This window comes from Doryrhamphus excisus, chromosome 5, assembly GCF_030265055.1.
Source record: "Doryrhamphus excisus isolate RoL2022-K1 chromosome 5, RoL_Dexc_1.0, whole genome shotgun sequence".
Taxonomy (NCBI): domain Eukaryota; kingdom Metazoa; phylum Chordata; class Actinopteri; order Syngnathiformes; family Syngnathidae; genus Doryrhamphus; species Doryrhamphus excisus.
Window position 1 is genome coordinate 18105649 of NC_080470.1, and position 16231 is coordinate 18121879.

At 37.8% G+C, this 16231-nt stretch overlaps 1 protein-coding gene across 1 annotated transcript in view; it reads left to right on the forward strand.

The window, feature by feature from the left end:
• The window catches only part of LOC131130155 (ankyrin repeat domain-containing protein 13C-like), a 28738-nt gene that overhangs the window by 1080 nt on the left and 11427 nt on the right, over positions 1-16231 (forward strand). Inside the window, exons 2-3 of the mRNA XM_058074382.1 lie at positions 4814-4855; positions 8917-9021. Of these exons, the coding sequence (XP_057930365.1) occupies positions 4814-4855; positions 8917-9021 (147 nt within the window). The remainder of the gene's footprint in view (positions 1-4813; positions 4856-8916; positions 9022-16231) is intronic.

The following is a 16231-nucleotide window of genomic DNA, read 5'->3' on the forward strand; positions in this document are numbered from 1 at the left end:
TGAATTAATCGTGATTAATCACTATTTGCGACTGTGTGAAATATCCTAATTTTTGCTCAATTTTATTAGAAAAATAAATGACAGGACAGGATCACACTCTAACCGTGTGACTACTGTATAAGCCTGGAAGGGTTGCCCAAAAAGACATTCCTGCTGAGTCACTGTGGGTGTGGACTACGGTCCCCTTTGGGTCCTGGACTGCGTTCACACTTGAACCGTGTTAGGGTCCACGCGCCTGGTTCGAATTGGTGTAGTCCTGCAAGAGTCTAACTGGTTCTTAATGTATTTTTTTTATCAAAAAATGCTCTTGTTAGCAACCTATTAGCTTGCTAATCCATGGAAACAGGAAGCGGAAGGCATCGTCGCCTGTCTATGATGTCATCAAGTGTTGACACAGTGTTGACAAGTGTTGGCCAAGTAACAGTTAGGCTTTTAATAGTTTTATAATTTATGTTTTACATACATAAAACAATTGTAAATTTAAAAAAAAAAGTAGTCAAATTAATCACATTTTCACATGAATTAATCATGATTAATCACTACTTGCTACTATGTGTGAAATATCCTCATTTTTGCTCAATTTTAATAGAAAGATAAATGACAGGACTGGAGTGGTTAGCGTGCAGACCTCACACATAGGAGACCAGGGTTCAATTCCACCCTCGGCCATCTCTGTGTGGAGTTTGCATGTTCTCCCCGTGGATTTTCTCTGGGTACTCCGGTTTCCTCCCACATTCCAAAAACATGCTAGGTTAATTTGCGACTCCAAATTTTCCATAGGTATGAATGTGAGTGTGAATGGTTGTTTGTCTGTATGTGCCTTGTGATTGGCTGGCCACCAGTCCAGGGTGTACCCCGCCTCTCGCCCATAGACGGCTGGGATAGGCTTCCCCCCGTGGTAAAAAGCGATAGAAAATGAATGAATGAATACATAAAACAATTGTTAATTAAAAAAATGTAGTCAAATTAATCACATTTTCACATGAATTAATCATGATTAATCGCTATTTGCTACTATGTGTGAAATATTCTCATTTTTACTCAATTTTAATAGAAAAATAAATAACAACAGGATCACACTCTAACCGTGTTTCTACTGTGAGTCTGGAAGGGTTGCGTTCAAAGACATCATGTTACTTAAGTTGAATTCACAGTTTTTGAGTGCATTTTCAAAAAAAATAATAATTATATTAGGAAAGGGGCGGCACGGTGGTCTAGGGGTTAGCGCGCAGACCTCACAGCTAGGAGACCAGGGTTCAATCCCACCCTCGGGCATCTCTGTGTGGAGTTTGCATGTTCTCCCCGTGCACGCGTGGGTTTTCTCCGGGTACTCCGGTTTCCTCCCACATTCCAAAAACATGCTAGGTTAATTGGCGACTACAAATTGTCCATAGGTATGAATGTGAGTGTGAATGGTTGTTTGTCTATATGTGCCCTGTGATTGGCTGGCGACCAGTCCAGGGTGTACCCCGCCTTACGCCCGAAGACAGCTGGAATAGGCTCCAGCACCCCCCGCGACCCTCGTGAGGAAAAGCGGTAGAAAATGAATGAATATTAGGAAAGCAGGAAGTGAACAAATGTAACAGTTACTGATTGTAAAAGTACCAGATGGAGGGGTAGGATTTAATAAGCTTTGCTTCTTCCTACTCCTTTTGGACATGTGGAACTGTGAACTGATTATGGGATGCATTCAATTGTAATCTGATGCATGTTCAAATGAAATAAAACCATTACCATTACCATAACTTTAGAAAAACAAGACAAGAAGGCCAGGATATTATAAACAGCTCTTAGTATTAAAACAAAAAAAATCACATATTGTGGATCTGAAGTGGCCATGCTGAGTGTCCAGTACAGTACATTATGGCTCAAGTTCCACATGATGGCACCTATTTAGCTGGGAAAGATGGTGGGGGGGAAAAAAACAAAACAGGATTTCCGAGCAAACACGCCCATGTTGCGCTTGTCTGAACTGGAATGCGGCCTGTCGTCAGAGTACAGCTCCGACTACAAACTGTCAAACGTGTGTCTCTGGCGCTGTCAAGCCACTCAGTGACTGCGGCTCAGATTGCCTTGTAATCGAGCTTCAGCCTCGGGGGGCGCAGCACGTTGAATTACATGGTGTGTTTTTAATCCGGCAAGCACCCGACATCTTTACAGTGCATAGACGTACACACAGGAACAGCGAGGGGAAGAAGCACGATGCTACGACGTATACGCTGTCAAACGTGATAGACACCATAACAATAATCACTTGCCACTTTGCGTTTCGAAATTTGCAGCTTCAATCAATCAGTAATTTTTAGTACAAAGTAGTAGCCTACCAAAAAAATACATATTTAAGTAAATTTGATGTGTCTTTTTGCTTCACTTTAGCATTTAAAGCATAAAAATGGTGAAATAAACTAAAATACAAATATTAGGCATTCATAAGATGCATTCAAAGACATTGTGGTGACGTACTAAACTATACTGGTGGCTAGGTGACAGTAATGCTACTGACGATGGCGAGACAATAGCAGGAAGTACTGTGCAGAATATTCATTAATTCATTTTCTACCGCTTATCCTCATGAGGGTCACGGGGGGTGCTGGGCGAGAGTCGGGGTACACCCTGGACTGGTGGCCAGCCAATCACAGGGCACATATAGACAAACAACCATTCACACTCACATTCATACCTATGGACAATTTGGAGTCGCTAATTAACCTAGCATGTTTTTGGAATGTGGGAGGAAACCGGAGTACCCGGAGAAAACCCACGCATGCACGGAGAGAACATGCAAACTCCACACAGAGATGGCCGAGGGTGGAATTGAACCGGGGTCTTCTAGCTGTGAGGTCTGCACGCTAACCGCTCTACCGCCTAACGTAAACATATCAGATTTATAAACATCAAATCCAACTTATCACAGTCGGGTCCGGAACCGATTAACCGTGATAAATGAGGGGCTTGCGCTATAAGAAAGAGGCGTGGCTTGCGCTAATTACGCTGCAAAATATAATGTAATTAATGAAATAAGTTAGCTCTGTTGACACGCTATTTTTGACAGCCCCACTGGTGACCAGTCCAGGGTGTACCCCGCCTCTTGCCCAAAGTCAACTGGGGTAGGTTTCAGCTTTCTAACCTCACGAGCGTCGCGGGCGGTGCTGGAGCCTATCCCAGCTGTCTTCGGGCGAGAGGCAGGGTACACCCTGGACTGGTGGCCAGCCAATCACAGGGCACATATAGACAAACAACCATTCACACTCAACATTCATACTTTTACAATGAGTAACTGTTACATTTGTTCACTTCCTGCTTTCCATAATACAGTTTGTTTTTTTATTTTATTTTTTTTATTTTTTATTTATTTATTTTTATTTTTTTAATAATGCACCTCGTACCAAAGTATTAAAATACGCAGTGGAAAATGGTAATCGAGCGACTTATTGTCTGGAAAATACAGTAATTTGAAATGCAGTGTAACGGTGGGAATGCATGTTCCACCCGCAAACATAATAACTGCCCACAAACGTAATAAACCACAAACGTAATACAAATCTGCAGCTTTGAATGTAATAATCCCGCAAATGTAATACATTTCCCACAAACATCATAAAATTTACCCACTGCAAACGTAATACTGAATTATTACAAATGTAATAACTATTACATTTGCAGGAAATTATTACATTATGTTTGTGGGCGTACATGTGCGTTTTAGTTACAGTATATTATTGTATGTGGGATTTTTGTGTGTATATGGGGAAGAAATAATCAAAATAAAATATAAAATAAATGTATATATAATATTATATATAAATTTATATATTAAATAAATAAAATATAATAATAATAATAGTAATAATAATTGTATTAAAACAATTGCAATTATCACAATTATTTTATCTTTTTTCATTTAAAATAAATTATAATTGAATAATTAAAGATTCATTTAATGTATTCAAATGATAGTCTTTGAATAATATTTTTCCACAAAAAAAAAGAAAAAAAATATCTTGTTAAAATCCTCAAAATTACATCTACACCTTCTCCCTCATTAAAAGAAAAAAGATCAAACAACAACAACAACCACAAATATAATTATTTTGTCTCATATTACATTTGTGGGAAGTTATTACATTTACAGATTTTCAATTTCCCACATATGTAATATTTTTTTTTTCCTTTTTTTGTGGAAAAAATATTATTCAAAGAGTATCATTTCAATACATTAAAGGAATCTTTAATTCCTAATTCTAATTTATTTTAAATTAAAAAAAGATAACATAATTGTGATAATTGCAATTGTTTTAAATAAAATTATTATTACGATTATTATTATTATTATATTTTATTTATTTTATTTTATATATAAATGTATATATAATATGATATATACATTTTATTTTTTATTTCATTTATTTATTATTGATTATGATTGATTATTGATTATTTCTTCCCCAAATACACACAAAATCACACATACAATATTATACTGTAACTAAAACGCACATGTACGCCCACAAACAAAATGTAATAATTCAGAAAAATAAATAAAAATAAAAATTCTGTTTTACGTTTGCACTAGGCAAATTTTATTACGTTTGTGGGAAATGTATTACATTTGCGGGATTATTACATTCAAAGCTGCAGATTTGTATTACGTTTGTGGGTAGTTATTACGTTTGCGGGTGTAACACTGCATTTCCCTTGTATTTCACAGCTTTAGCAGATTAATAGAACACTGATTAACAAAAGTTCTACTCATATTTTCTGTTATTGTGATTATTATTATTATATGCTGCGTTGTGTCTTCTGCTTTCTTCAGGAAACACCCCGCTCCATCTGGCTGTCATGATGGGCCACAAAGGTGAGTCGGCAGCATTCAGATTCATGTCAAGTCTGTCCTTTGTGTTGATTCTGACCAGATGTAATGATGCCGCGGAATCAAACAGATCATTGGTGTGCACCGTGAATGTTGTTAAACCGGACTGTGAATCCGTGCGCAGCATCGGTTTGGAATGGAACTCGAACACAAGAGTGAGGGATTACATGCTGCGGAATTGATCTTCCTAATGAGGTTGTCAGTCTCTGGCCTGAGCTCCTGCCATGTCCTCCAGGGACGCTCACATTGGACAGACTGAGGGATGTAGCATGAGATCATACAGTAAGCAGGGCGTGGCTGGAAAGCCTTTGTTTGCCTGTGCATCTTTATTAACTAGCACACCACCGACCGCTGGGATGTATATTAAAAATGAATGAACGAGATCGTACAGAAAGTGCAGAGCTCTGCAAGGTTTAAGCATTTAAGTAAAGTGGGAATCAGATCGGTGGCGAAAGCTGCAATAAGCTCCTATGTTTGCGTGTTCTAACCTGATTTTATATACTACATGGTGTACATGCACAATCCATCGCATGCTTTGTTCCAGTTGTTCCACAGCGATATCACTGTGTGGATTCATAGAGCCCATGTTGATACACTACACTACCGCTCAAAAGGTTGGGATCACATGCAAATTTCTTTGTTTTGGCAAGAAAAACACATTTTCATGCATTTCACAAACAAATCTTTCCATTTCTAATCCAAGTTCATCATTTTATAAGGCTAATAGATGATTAGAAAAGCCATCTAAAAATCCTAACTAAAACTAAAATCTCTTACCATGCTGTTAACTACTCCCTTCAGAGAGCAGCACAAACTGGGTCTAACAAGGACAGAAAAACGATGCACAACTGTGCTGATGATGGATGACTAAGGATAGGTTTTAAAATCAAAAACCATTAATCAAATACCATACACTACCGCTCAAAAGTTAGGGATCACTTGCAAATGTCTTTGTTTTCCAAAGAAAAACACATTTTCATGCATTACACAAACATTTGTATCCATTTCCCAAACAATTGAAATGCATCAGATGATTTTCAAAGAAGGATGTACATTTTTGCATAGAGGCCTACTATCAACAACTGTCAGTCCTCTGCATCAATCTCCTGGTATGGCTGCTAATCCAAGTTCATCATTTTATAAGGCTAATAGATGATTAGAAAAGCCATCTAAAAATCTAAACTAAAACTAAAATCTCTTACCATGCTGTTAACTACTCCCTTCAGAGAGCAGCACAAACTGGGTCTAACAAGGACAGAAAAACGCTGCACAACTGTGCAAGAAGAAACAAAGAAACAAAATAGAATTATTCCATATGATCGGTGTCGGAATCGGTCAATTTCACTCATGGATGATTGGTATCAAAATCGGCAACATAAATCCCTCGTATTTACAAAGTCATAAACAGATTTTTTGTGCTCCGATTACAAAAATATTAAATTTATTGACTTGGAATCCTATATTGTGGAAATTAATTTATCGCTGGCAGGTCTGTTCTGTAACCAATTAATTAAACCAGGGGTGACTGGAATCATGAAAGACAAAATATCCTCAGCAATAGCAGAAACTGGGTCTAACAAGGACAGAAAAACGCTGCAGACAAATATCTGAGAGTGTGTAGTTTAAGACAAAGACGCCTCACAGGTCGTCACCTGGCAGCTGCACTAAATAGTAGCCGTCAAACACCAGTGTCAGTATCAACAGTGAAGCGGCGACTTCAGGATGCTGGACTTCATAGCAGGACTGCCAAGAAAAAATTTCCAAGTGATCCCAAACTTTAGTGTATATTAAAAAAAGTAGCCTGGAGACACGACAACAATAAAAAAAATGCCATTGAAAACATAAAATGTCCAATAAAAAGTCCCTTACGCCCGTATTACCCAATATAGCAGACATAATAAAAGAAAATTATCCATATAAGACAGAAATAAGACTTGTGTGTGTTGCTGTAAATGTGTTCCAGTACTCAGGGAGCTGAGTTGGGGGCAGACAGGAAGTGATGGTTCAGAGTTGAGTTTTAGCTTCCCCCCTGCGTTAGCGATAAAGAGTGGTGCTTGTGTGTCTCACCAAACGTTACGATAGCATTGAATGCGTCTTCTGAAGGCCTGATGTTTTGTATTTTACTTCATTGAAAAAGTTTGTATATTTGAAAATACTTTGCTTTATTAAATGCGGATATTTTTTGGCGGCGAAACGAGAACACAGCCATCAGTGCCGGGCTCCCATGATGCAGCTGAACTCATCTGTTCCAGCGTATTTGTGCTCGGAATAAATGCCGCCTCAGCTCCTGGGAGATCATCGTTTGAGTCAGAGTTCCTTCTCGTTTTCTTCGGAATCGGCGCCAACAAAGCAAATAGAATCCGAATGTGTTAAGTGTCGAGCGAAGTTGGTGGAATTATGCTAAGTACGAGTATCCCCCACATGATTGACCCAAATATATCAGTACAAATAAAAAGGCCATCATTGGTTACGTAAAGTTTACTAACTGTTGTCATGATTATTACACAACCGTCGGACGCCATATGCCGGTGAAAAGCTTCAGGGAATCGGAGGCGTACGTCACACCGCACAGTGACCTCTCTTATCAGCCGCTTCATCCCAGATGTTTGCCAAAGCACGGGGCACAGATGTTTGATGTTTTACGTGCTGACGTAAAGCTCTGGCGGCATCTGCAGTCACCATAATCTGCCGGCAACACTGCATCCCGAATCCATGAACTAGACAGCACCCGGATAGAAAGATCTCTAAATACGCTGCGATGATCCTGAGATCTTCTGAAAGATGATGACGGATATCGATGTACTACATGTACTTAGTGCTTTCATAGAATCACAAAGCATCAGGCAACCTTTGCGACGCTTCACAAGAACAAGCATTGACCTTTAAACAGCGCAGTAGTACTACATATACTACCGCTCAAATTTTTTTTTGTTTTCCAAAGAAAAACACATTTTCATGCATTTCACAAACATTTGTATCCATTTCCCAAACAATGAAAATGAATGAGATGATTTTCAAAGAAGGATGTACATTTTTGCATAGAGGCCTACTATCAACAACTGTCAGTCCTCTGCATCAATCTCCTGGTATGGCTGCTAATCCAAGTTCATCATTTTATAAGGCTAATAGATGATTAGAAAAGCCATCTAAAAATCCTAACTAAAACTAAAATCTCTTACCATGCTGTTAACTACTCCCTTCAGAGAGCAGCACAAACTGGGTCTAACAAGGACAGAAAAACACTGCACAACTGTGCAAGAAGAAACAAAGAAACAAACAAGAATTATTCCATATGATCGGTGTCGGAATCGGTCAATTTCACTCATGGATGATTGGTATCAAAATCTGCAACGTAAATCCCTCGTATTTACAAAGTCATAAACAGATTTTCCGTGCTCCAACTACAAAAATATTCAATTTATTGACTTGGAATCCTATATTGTGGAAATTAATTTATTGCTGGCAGGTCTGTAACCAATTAATTAAACCAGGGGTGACTGTAATCATGAAAGACAAAAAAATCCTTAGCAATAGCACAAACTGGGTCTAACAAGGACAGAAAAACGATGCAAAATCTATTAATAAATCATGCTGGAAAAGCCATCTAAAAATCGTAACTAAAACTAAAATCTCTTACCATGCTGTTAACTACTCCCTTCAGAGAGCAGCACAAACTGGGTCTAACAGGGACAGAAAAACGATGCAGACAAATATCTGAGAGTGTGTAGTTTAAGACAAAGACGCCTCACAGGTCGTCGATCCCAAACTTTTGAGCAGTAGTGTACCTCGGTTTTTGTTATTTATCCCTTCCAAAGGGTCCGGAGCTGCAACCCACCATTACTTTCTTAGTCCATTAATTTGAAGCTTGTTGTTTTTCATTGATCAATTTATGATTTAATACATTTAAATGATTTTTGTGGACCCTTTTGGAGGATGAATTTTTAATAATGAAGCTGATTGAATATCTATTACAACCTGTGAATGATTATAGCAAATGTTGTGCTATAGTGTGGATTTGTGAATGGATGACTGTTTTCCGTGTGCAGAATGTGCCCATCTGCTGCTGGCCCACAATGCACCTGTGAAGGTGAAGAATGCTCAGGGATGGAGCCCCCTGGCTGAGGCCATCAGTTACGGAGACCGACAAATGAGTAAGTACCGGACTTGGTTAAACATCACCATCATGGTGAAATGACGACATGTCGCTTTTTAGTTGTGAGTGAACAACAGCTGTGATTGACAGATGTGAATGCCAAAAAGTATGACATGACATGGCATGTTTTTGGAATGTGGGAGGAAACCGGAGTACCCGGAGAAAACTCACGCATGCACGGGGAGAACATGCAGATTCCACACAGAGATGGCCGAGGGTGGAATTGAACCCTGGTCTCCTAGCTGTGAGGTCTGCGCGCTAACCACTCCTGTCCTGTCATTTATATCTTTCTATTAAAATTGAGCAAAAATTAGGATATTTCACACATAGTAGCAAATAGTGATTAATCATGATTAATTCATGTGAAAATGTGATTAATTTGACTAAATTTTTTTTTATTTACAATTGTTTTATGTGTAAAGATATATGTAAAGAGAAATATGTAAAGAGAGAAATCGAACCCAGGTCTCCTGAATGTGTGGCCAACATGCTAACCACTCGCTCACCGAGGCGACCTTTGGGTAATTAGGTTGTGGAAAACGTTATGTTACAAGAATAAAGCCCAAACATCATGGGAGTAATGTCGTAATTATGGGAAGAAAATACACAAAAAATCTGATAATAAAAGTCAAAATATTAGAACAGAGTTATGAGTTACTTAAAAATATTTCTAAATATTTTAAAATATTTTTTAAAATATTTTTAAATACTTTTTTTTTTTACAGTTTGTAAGTTGTATTTTTTAATTTGTCACCTACTCTCCTGTATGTGACCAAGCTGAGGGGCAGTTTTTTTCTGGAAATCGATATAACTTGTTCGCACGTATCGGGCGTGTATGAATGAAGTTGGATCTGAGACAACATTCTACGCCAGAGGCTGGAACTTTTACAGGAATAGAAGAGTGTTTGTCTGGATCCGCCACGCTTCGTCAGCGCCACGCTGCATCCATCTACCAACAGAACGCTGGATTTCAACTACAGCCTCTCAGGCTATTCTTAGCCTATGTCATTTTACGGTAGCTCAAGTTATTTTTAACCCAACGCTTGTGGCCTCCATTTTTACCAATCTCATCCTATCATCTTCTGGTTTGGATTCCAATGGAAAGGAAAGTGAAGTACTCTGCCGCTCAAAAGTTTGGTATCACTTTTGGTATCACTTTGGTATTTTTGGGAGCTTTTTCTTGGCAGTCCTGCTATGAAGTCCAGCATCCTGAAGTGGCCGTTTCACTGTTGATACTGACACTGGTGTTTGACGGCTACTATTTAGTGCAGCTGCCAGGTGACGACCTGTGAGGCGTCTTTGTCTTAAACTACACACTCTCAGATATTTGTCTGCAGCGTTTTTCTGTCCTTGTTAGACCCAGTTTGTGCTGCTCTCTGAAGGGAGTAGTTAACAGCATGGTAAGAGATTTTAGTTTTAGTTAGGATTTTTAGATGGCTTTTCTAATGCTACGTTCACACCGACGCCGAATCGATGGCGAATGAAATCGGCGAGCAAAGCGTAACAAAGCTTAATGAAAGCGTAAAGACCGTAATACAGCGTAAGAAAGGTTTGAGCAATTCGGGACATTCGGCAAGAGCGCCAAAATTTTTTAAACTGTTTAAAAATTTGAGGCGATCTGTCACGAATTGCGTAAAGCGGGGAGAGCGTATTAAAGCTTATCAAAGCGTCACAAAGCTTATCAAAGTTTTGCTCAAAACGTAGGAAAGCTTAACAGAGCTTGGTTCAAAGGATCAATGGATCTGCTGCATCTTTATATATGCTCTGGATCAGAGGCGGGATGCAGTCGGGATCTCGAAATTTTCCATTGCGTAACAGAGCTTAACAGAGCCTATCAATGCACAAGAGAGCTTGATAATCGTATCAGAGCGTTATTTAAAGTGTGATAAGCGCACCAAAGCTTATCAATGAGTATTAAAGCGTATCAAAGCGTGATTTAAAGCGTAACAAATCCTGATCAATCGTCATCAAAGCGTGAGTAGCCGTAGCGATTCGGGAAATAATTTGTCGCCTAAAGCGGGAACGAATTTCGTATCAGAGCGTATCAGAGCTTATCAGAGCATAAACATATCTGAGGAGATCGTGAGATTTTTTGAAAAATGACGCCGAATTCGGCGTCGGTGTGAACGTAGCATAATCATCTATTAGCCTTATAAAATGATGAACTTGGATTAGCAGCCATACCAGGAGATTGATGCAGAGGACTGACAGTTGTTGATAGTAGGCCTCTATGCAAAAATGGACATCCTTCTTTGAAAATCATCTGATTCATTTTCATTGGTTGGGAAATGGATACAAATGTTTATGAAATGCATGAAAATGTGTTTTTCTTTGGGAAACAAAGAAATTTGCAAGTGATCCCAAACTTTTGAGCGGTAGTGTATGGTATTTGATTAATGTTTTTTTATTTTAAAACCTATCCTTAGTCATCCATCATCAGCACAGTTGTGCAGCGTTTTCGTGTCCTTGTTAGACCCAGTTTGTGCTGCTCTCTGAAGGGAGTAGTTAACAGCATGATAAGAGATTTTAGTTTTACTTACGATTTTTAGATGGCTTTTCTAATCACCTATTAGCCTATTATTATTTTAATTGCTTGTGAAACGGATACAAATGTTTGTGAAATGCACGAAAATGTGTTTTTCTTTGGCAAACAAAGAAATTTGCAAGTGATCCCAAACTTTTGAGCGGTAGTGTATGTCAGGGCTCGCTCCCAGCGGTGGCCTGGTGGTTGATGTCGGTTCGTCATCTTGAATTTGGAGGATGAAACCAAACCACAGCCCGGTTTCGTCATAGCAGGCTTGCTGCTCTGTCCGTCTCCGTCACACAGGCTCGTCTTCGGGGTGCTTCTGCGATGCAGGCCCATAATTACCGTCCCGTAATGACCTGTGTATCACCAGACTCTCTGGCTTCAGAAACCATTGGAATCATTTTGGTAGTTCAAAACACGGCCCGCGGGCTGTGGTTTCCACACGTCGGCTTTATCATATTATAGCAGTTGGCATCCTTGCACATTCTTAGCAGTCTTAGTAGAGTTACTCGTTTTGGAGCGTGACAGACGCTAATTAGTGCTAATACATGACACTTGATGGATTGGACCGGAGGCTGTTTTTCAAACTCTGGATTTTTTTTTAGATTGCTTTTGTTTACAGCAATACACGAGTCACACCTGAACAGCCTGAGAAAAACCTATGAACAACGACTCCAGCTTGTTTAAAGGCAAATGGGGCCAATTTTTTGGGTGAGCACAAAACCTGGTTGGGGGAGTAGGGACCGTTTTATGTTCTCTCACGGGGGGCTTTGCCACAATTAACGATTAATTGATGATTCTTGATTTTCCAATTTTATCAAAAATTATTTTGGTATTCATTGAATCATTTGTTGGATTTCAAAATGTAAATATCTTCTGATTTTAGCCTCTCAAATGTGAATATTTTTTAATTTCCAATTTCTTTGTCTTTTAGGCAAAACAAGTTATTGACACACGTCAGCTTTGAAAACAGAGATCATCATTTTTGCCTCTTTTCTGATAAGCTCAGACCAAACCAAGGCCCACGACTGTTTCATTTCTTTAAAAAGAATACAACTTCAAAAATCTGCAGTCATTTTATAAGAATTAAGCGAAAATAGTCAAAGAAAAATTTTAATTATACAAGAATAATGTTGTAATATTATAACATTAGAATAATTAATAGTAATATTCATTCATTCATTTTCTTTCGCTTTTCCTCACAAGGGTGCTGGAGCCTATCCCAGCTGTCTTCTGGCGAGAGGCGGGGTACACCCTGGACTGGTGGCCAGCCAATCACAGGGCACATATAGACAAACAACCATTCACACTCACATTCATACCTATGGACAATTTGGAGTGGCCAATGAACCTAGCATGTTTTTGGAATGGGGGAGGAAACCGAAGGACCCGGAGTAAAAAACCCACGCATGCACGGGGAGAACATGCAATTGGTGGAATTGAACTCGGGTCTCCTAGCTGTGAGGCCTGTGAGCTAACCACTTGCACGCTGTGCAGCCACAAGCTAACCAGTTATCCTCAAATTAATTTCTTCCAAACTCAATAAGCTTACCACTTCCACATGGAATGGGAGGATGTTTTTTCCCCACTCTATCATGTGGACATGCCATGGATGACTTCATGCGGTGTTAAGGTAATCTAATATAAAGTCAATGTTTCTTGCCAGTACTACCGCTTAGTGGCCAATTAACCTAGCATGTTTTTGGAATGTGGGAGGAAACCGGAGTACCCGGAGAAAACCCACGCATGCACGGGGAGAACATGTAAACTCCACACAGAGATGGCCGAGGGTGGAATTGAACCCTGGTCTCCAAGCTGTGAGGTCTGCGCGCTAACAACTCTTCCGCCCTAATAGTAATATGAGAAACCAAACAATAAAAAGTTGTAATTTTAGGAAAATTAGGTTGCAGAAAAAGTTATATTATTTAAATAACGTCCAAATATGATGGGAGTAAAGTGATAAATATAAGAAGAAATTTTAAATAGTTGGAAAATCTAATAAAAAGCAGAAAAAGGATAAAAAAAATGCCTGCAATTTTTTGTCAAAAAAGTCCAAATATTAAGAGAAAAAAATTCATATTTCAACAAGAAACAAAAAGTTGCACATTTGTAAACAAAATTAAACATTAGAATTTTTGGAAAATTACTTTGGGCGGGGAAAAGATATATATGGTATTACGGTAATGAAGTCCTAGTATTATGGTATTCTAACAATGGAAAAAAGTTGTGATTTTATGAGAGAATAAACTTGTAATATTATGAGGTAAAATAATGTAATTGAAACATTGAAAAAAACAATGACAAGATGTCATAAGGATGGAAGAGTAATATTAAAACTCAACATCACTTTAGAAGCATAAAGTTGATATATTAAAGATAATTTCATATTTTTTAAGTCATAATGTTATGCAAACCAATACAAATTAAAGGTGGAAATGTTGGAAAATTCAGCTGGGGAAAAATATATAATATGTGGATAAAGTCATAATATAATAAAGTAATAAAAAATTACAAAATTGCTGAAATTTACGGGAATTAAAAAAGTGGTATTCTAACAAAAGAAAAAACAATGAAATGAGTAAATTTACGACAAAATAAAAATTATAATATGTGATTAAGGTCATAAATTTATAAGCACAAAGGTGAAATATTTGGAAAATTGAAAAAAGCAGTAGAAATGGAAATTATTTTTATGCGAATAAAGTCAAAATATTCAGAGAAAAATTGGTATTCTAACAACGTAAACATTTGTCAATAAAGTCCAAATATTAAGAGAAAACAACAAGAAACAAAATAAAATCAAAGTTGTTTTTTGGTTATATTTGGTTATATAGCATACTGTTCCGGGAATAAAGTCAAAATACGGTGGGAATTGCGAAAAGAAAATTTACAAGAATAAAGTTGGAAAATGGAACAAAAAAAGTAAAAACAAAAAGTCACATATTTGTAAACAAAATAAAAAGTTAGAATTTTTGGAAAATGAGTTTGGGCGGTATTACGGTAATGAAGTCCTAGTATTATGAAAATAACATTTTCCAAAGATTATTTCGGAAGAATGCAACAATGAATGAATGGACTTGCGTGGATTTTCTGGATTTTGAAGCAGCTGTACTGGAAGAAACCATTTCACCCCCATGAAAAAATAAAAGCATGAAAGCCGTTTAAAGCTGGTGTGTCTGGTCTTAAGATAAATATTGTCTCAGTCGTTGTCGTGTGCAACAAACATGGCGGGCATCCGGGTACCATTCCGATCAAAGCTGTATTTTTGCAGGCATTTTCAGCCTTCTCAGTTGGTTGCATCCACCCCCCACCCCTCTTGTTCAGTTCACCTGAGCCTTCTGTCAATATTGACTGTTCTCAAGTTCCTGGACTACTGCCAGTTTACCAGTCAAACCCAAAAGGACCTTAACTGGAGATGGCAAGTTTGAACTCCATCCTAATTATCCCCATGGAAGTGTCGGAAGCGATAATGTGAGTGAATTAGCGCGGAGAGAGGTTTTTAATGTCCACGTGGTCCGGACTGCTTCTCCCGTATGTGCTGTCTGAGTGATCTGGCGGCAGATGGCTGCGGCGTTGTAGCGGCGAGGGGATCAGGGTGAGCCCCAGCTGGAGCTCATTAGGCGTCTGGGCCATCAAGGCGCCCTCATCCCGTCTTGTGTGTGTGTGTGTGTCTGAAATCTTTGCTCATTTTGTGATGCCTGGCGGCTCATAGGCAACATGATCAGCATGTTGGGAGCTGGTAAGGCTTATCAAAGGAAATGTCACGGGGGGTCGATTCGAGGGGCGTACCATGGGTGGCGCTCTCTGAATCGATTTTTTGTACATTTTTGTTCCATTTTTCCTCCTTTTATGGTCCTTGGAGGATTCCTTCTAATGCAGGGGTGTCCAAAGTGTAGCCCGAGGGCCATGTGCAGCCGCTGTTTTTTCAAAATATTATGTAATGTCATTTAACAAAAAAGTAAAACTATAAAATAATTTTAAAAAATGATGGAAGAGTAATATTAAAACTCAACATCATTTTAGAAGCATAAAGTTGATATATTAAAAGATATTTTCATATTTTTAAGTCATAATATTATGCAAACAATACAAATTAAAGATGAATATAAAAAATATATTAAAAAAATATTAATATTTAAAAAATAGAAAATAAAAAATGCTGAAATTTATGAGAATTAAAAAAGTGGCATTTTAACAAAAGAAAAAAGAATAAAATGAGTAAATTCAGGACAAAACGAAAATTATAATATGTCATTAAGGTCATAAATTTATAAGCACAAAGTTGAAATATTTGGAAAATGTAAAAAAAAAAACTAGAAATGGAAATTATTTTTATGAGAATAAAGTCAAAATATTCAGAGAAAAAGTGGTATTCTAACAACGGAAAAAAGTTGTGATTTTATGTGAAGAAACTTGTAATATTATGAGGTAAAATAATGTCATTGAAACATTGAAAAAACAATGACAAGATGTCATAATGATGGAAGAGTAATATTAAAACCAACATAATTTTAGAAGCATAAAGTTTACATATTTAAAGATATTTTCATATTTTTTAAGTCATAATATTATGCAAACCAATACAAATTAAAGGTGGAAATGTTGGAAAATTCAGCTGGGGAAAAATATATAATATGTGAATAAAGTCATAATAAAATAATAAAAAATTTAGAAACTTAAT